Source organism: Pogonomyrmex barbatus, unplaced genomic scaffold, assembly GCF_055798465.1.
Source record: "Pogonomyrmex barbatus isolate J1 unplaced genomic scaffold, ASM5579846v1 scaffold10, whole genome shotgun sequence".
In the NCBI taxonomy this organism is placed as follows: Eukaryota; Metazoa; Arthropoda; class Insecta; order Hymenoptera; family Formicidae; genus Pogonomyrmex; species Pogonomyrmex barbatus.
This window is the reverse complement of record NW_028297099.1, coordinates 6,232,105-6,236,120: the sequence shown is the minus strand read 5'-3', so window position 1 is coordinate 6,236,120 and position 4,016 is coordinate 6,232,105. Positions and strand designations below refer to the sequence as shown.

General features: G+C 28.0%; 1 protein-coding gene across 2 annotated transcripts; it reads left to right on the top strand.

The window, feature by feature from the left end:
* The first annotated feature begins 900 nt into the window (after positions 1 to 900).
* LOC105432550 (uncharacterized) lies at positions 901 to 3,347 on the top strand. 2 transcript variants are annotated; one of them, XM_089070479.1, is made up of 4 exons: positions 901 to 1,056; positions 1,142 to 1,340; positions 2,164 to 2,364; positions 3,150 to 3,347. In XM_089070479.1, the coding sequence occupies exons 2-4, from the start codon at positions 1,325 to 1,327 to the stop codon at positions 3,197 to 3,199; spliced, it is 267 nt and encodes an 88-aa protein (XP_088926605.1). In that variant the 5' UTR covers positions 901 to 1,056; positions 1,142 to 1,324; the 3' UTR covers positions 3,200 to 3,347. The 2 variants fall into 2 exon arrangements, with proteins under 2 accessions (XP_088926605.1, XP_088926603.1); XM_089070477.1 differs by having other exon boundaries at positions 2,164 to 3,347.
* The last annotated feature ends 669 nt before the right edge of the window (positions 3,348 to 4,016 follow it).

Genomic DNA, 4,016 nt, shown 5'->3' with positions numbered 1-4,016 from the left:
AACGATGTCGCAACTGTTTTCATATGCTCTTGGGAAAGTTAGAGAAACCTGATTTTCACACAAATGTTTAATGTTAATGTTCTTCTTATCATCGCGATAGACGCTTGAGAAAAGATTTAACGATCGATCTTAATACGTGACTCGATTAACAGTCTCGTCGTTTTTTTTTCCTATCTTTCGAAGTTTCAGGACGGTTTTCTCACAAACTAAATTATTTCGGATTTTTATCACCGAGATAATATAAACCTCTTCGCGGGAAGACGCGTCCGTTCGAGGATCAGTCTGGCCGGTATCAAGCCCACGCAGGGCTTGCTCCGTGGAAATTCGAGATGGGATGACAGTAAAACGGCAATGAAATGTCTTTGAAATAAAAGCCAGGGGATACGCGCTCGGTGGCGGTTTACGAGTGAACGCGAGCGTATCGGAGACGCGTCCTCGTCATCGGCGATCTCGCCGTCCGGCCAATGTAATTTCCGAAGGCTTTGATCTTCGATTTTTCCAACGAGAGTCAGCGCGCGGGAGACTGCCACTGTTCGCCTTTTGTGCACACACGCCAGCTAGCGCCGCGAGTAATTTCGATCGCGTGTTCGGTCCATTATGGATGGAGCGCTGAGCGAGCGAGCGAGAGAGAAAGATGATGTTCCGCGAGATGGAAAAATTCTATTGAAGCTTGTCTGCTCTTGTGATAGAAGGGAGCGACGTCCTTCCGTAATCTCATATCATTTTCGGGACGAAGAAACTTTTCGTATGACTCGTTTATGTATCTCTCGAACGATATTTTGTGTTATGATCGTGATCGCGATTACAATAACACATACACACACACACACGCGCACGCGCGCGCGCGCGCGCGCGCACACACACACACACACACACACACACCTCTACCGAATTTGAATTTACTGAGAAGGTCGAACGATAACAATACACAATATAAGAAATGTGTAAATATATGGTTTTTATAAATTTCGTTTCGGTTATTTGTCTCTCAAAATTGTCGATGCGACACAGTCTTAATCTGACGTTTGTTCTTAAAAGACAAAGAAGTGTTAACAGGTATTATAATATTATAATGTTAAATCTTATTATAAATCAACTAATTTAAATTTTTTATACAAATATCTCATTTCTTTTCATGAAGTTATTTTATGTGTTAAATACGTATCTATCGTATATTGGACATCGAACGGTTTCATCGAACAAAATTGACTTCTACCAGAAATTCTACTAGGAATTTAAATATTATACGTAATATTTAAGAACCATTTGATAATATAATATATTCTGGACGTCGTTGAACATCTGGACATTGAAGAAATACAATATGTACAATTATACAGGTAAAATATAGAATCTAATTATGTTTGTTCTAAATAAATATTTAAATTAAACGAAAGTTCAATATGAAAATCAGTATATGATATAATCAATTGTAAAATATATCTGTTCGAGATTTTTTTTTAAATAAGAATAAATATCTTTAATTTGGCAATACATAATAAGTTATATTTATTAATTTTTCGTTATTTTCGTATTAATTTCAAAATATAACATTTTTTTATACATTATTATATATAAACAAATTTTTGTATATAAGAATCTCTACGCCTGCGTCTCTTCTATATATAATAATCTCTTTTTTTATAAAAAACAAAAATAATTTAAATCATCCAAATATATTTCTAACGTCTAATGTGCAAAAATCGTAATATATTAGACATTATTTACTTATTCTTTTTAAGATTTTAAAGAAGAAAATGCAATAATCAACATCTTCATAAAAATTATAATTTATTTTTATATATTTAATACTATATCTTTTATCATCATTTTATAATAATTATTTTTTATATTGTTTTTTATTACAAATATACATAACATAATGCAATATATACAATAAAATTGAATAAAATATCTTTTTTCATTAAGGTATTGATCTTTAATAAATTTCAATTTCTATAAAGATTAAATATTGTTTAATAATAGATATACCATATGTATTGCACACAATGAGCTTTGTATTTGTAGTTATATTCACAGCTTTAATTATTTTTTATATTAAATTAGTCATTGTAAAATGTACAATGGGCACAATAGATTTTAAGTTATTAAGATAAAAGTTGTTTTAAAGAATGTATTATTAAGTGCATTGATTACTTATAGGTACGATGACAGAAACATACGAAGAAAATAGGCCACATAGAGAGATGGACCATGTCATTTATCATTGCCGAACAACATGTGAAACAAAAGTAATCACCTATACATGGACTATTTCTAATTTTTGGGATGTATGTAAATTTTCTAACTCTTTAACATCCAGTAACATTGAAACGCTGCCTCTTAAAATTCTCATGAAAATTAGTAAGTGCAATAATGAATTAAAGTTCTTTATTATCAACGATTGTAAAATTGCGATTGGCATTTATGAATATAAAATTTTCGTATATCAACAAAATGATAATGGTATGGTATTTAATTCCATGGGAATAATTGAAAAACATGAGCAATTTAATTCAAGAATTCCTTTGTGTACTCTGTACATCAGTTATCTTCAGAAAAATGAAAATTTGATTTTGTACAATAATACGCTTACGGTACAATTTATATTCAAAAGACCTAAAATATTACATAACTTTATATGCTATAATACATTAGAAATGTTAATGGAGGAAGATATAAATGAATTCTCACTTAATAATGAAAGCGATTCGTTCGTTACATTTATAATAGGTAACAATCGTATTTGCGCAAATAAATCATTATTATATACTAATAGCGAAGTCTTTAAAACTATGCTCAGCAGTGATGATATAGAAAAAAATAACGAAATAGAAATAAATGATGTATCATACGATATTTTTCAAATTTTATTATCTTTTTTAGAAAATCATGCTACTAAAACATATTTTTTAGAAACTATACGTTTTAATAACAATAATCCTACGAAAATATTGTGTGATATTCTTAAAGCAGCTCATACATATGATATAAAACATCTTAAATTATTATGTGAAAAATTTATTATACAACTCACAACAAAAGATAATGCCGTGGAACACTTATACGTTGCACTTCAATGCAATGCAGTTTTTTTAAAAAAATTTTTAAAGAAATACATCAAATTATATTTAGATTACTTTATACAGATTCCAGACTTTTTAAATATAACGAAAATGAATCCCAACTTATTATCTGAGATCTCAGAACAGGAAATAAATGTGGAAGAATGTGTTGAAGAGTGTAGTGAAATGTGGAAAAGTGTAGTGAATATGTCACAATAGATGAAATCCAATTGTCCAATTGTATTCAAATATAATATTCAAATATAATATTCAAATATAATATATATATATATATAATGAAACACAGTTTTAATATTACGTCATTTGCTTATAAAATTAATTATTTTGTATCAATTTATTAGTCTCAATATTGATATCTTCAGTTTTTAATTTTATAAAAATAATATTCATCTTTATCATTTTATTTTACACATTAATTTCACTTATATATATATATACACACATGTGTGTGTGTGTGTGTGTGTGTGTGTGTGTGTGTGTGTGTGTGTGTGTGTGTGTGTAAACAAGCAAAAATGTAAAAATATTATATATTTCTTAAGATTATAAATTAATCTTATATCTTTGATAACATAAGATATTATTTAGGATACGCTATATTTAGGAGACGTTTTTTTAATTTACAATATAGTAATATACAATATAATAACCTTTTGACATATCGTGCATATTAGTAATATTACTCTATATAGGAGAAATAATTGCTAATTTGATTTTATTTTAAATACGATCTAATAATAAATAATACCAATATAATACAATATATAATACAAAATTAAATTATAAAATTTCTTGATATATCTCATTTGTTCAATTTTGAAGTATTGGATTAAAAAATAATATGATTCGAGATTTAAACAAAATTTTTTAAACAAAATTTTAGAAAAACTGCATAGTTTTAAAAAATTTTAATAATCTCAGACAAATCTCATT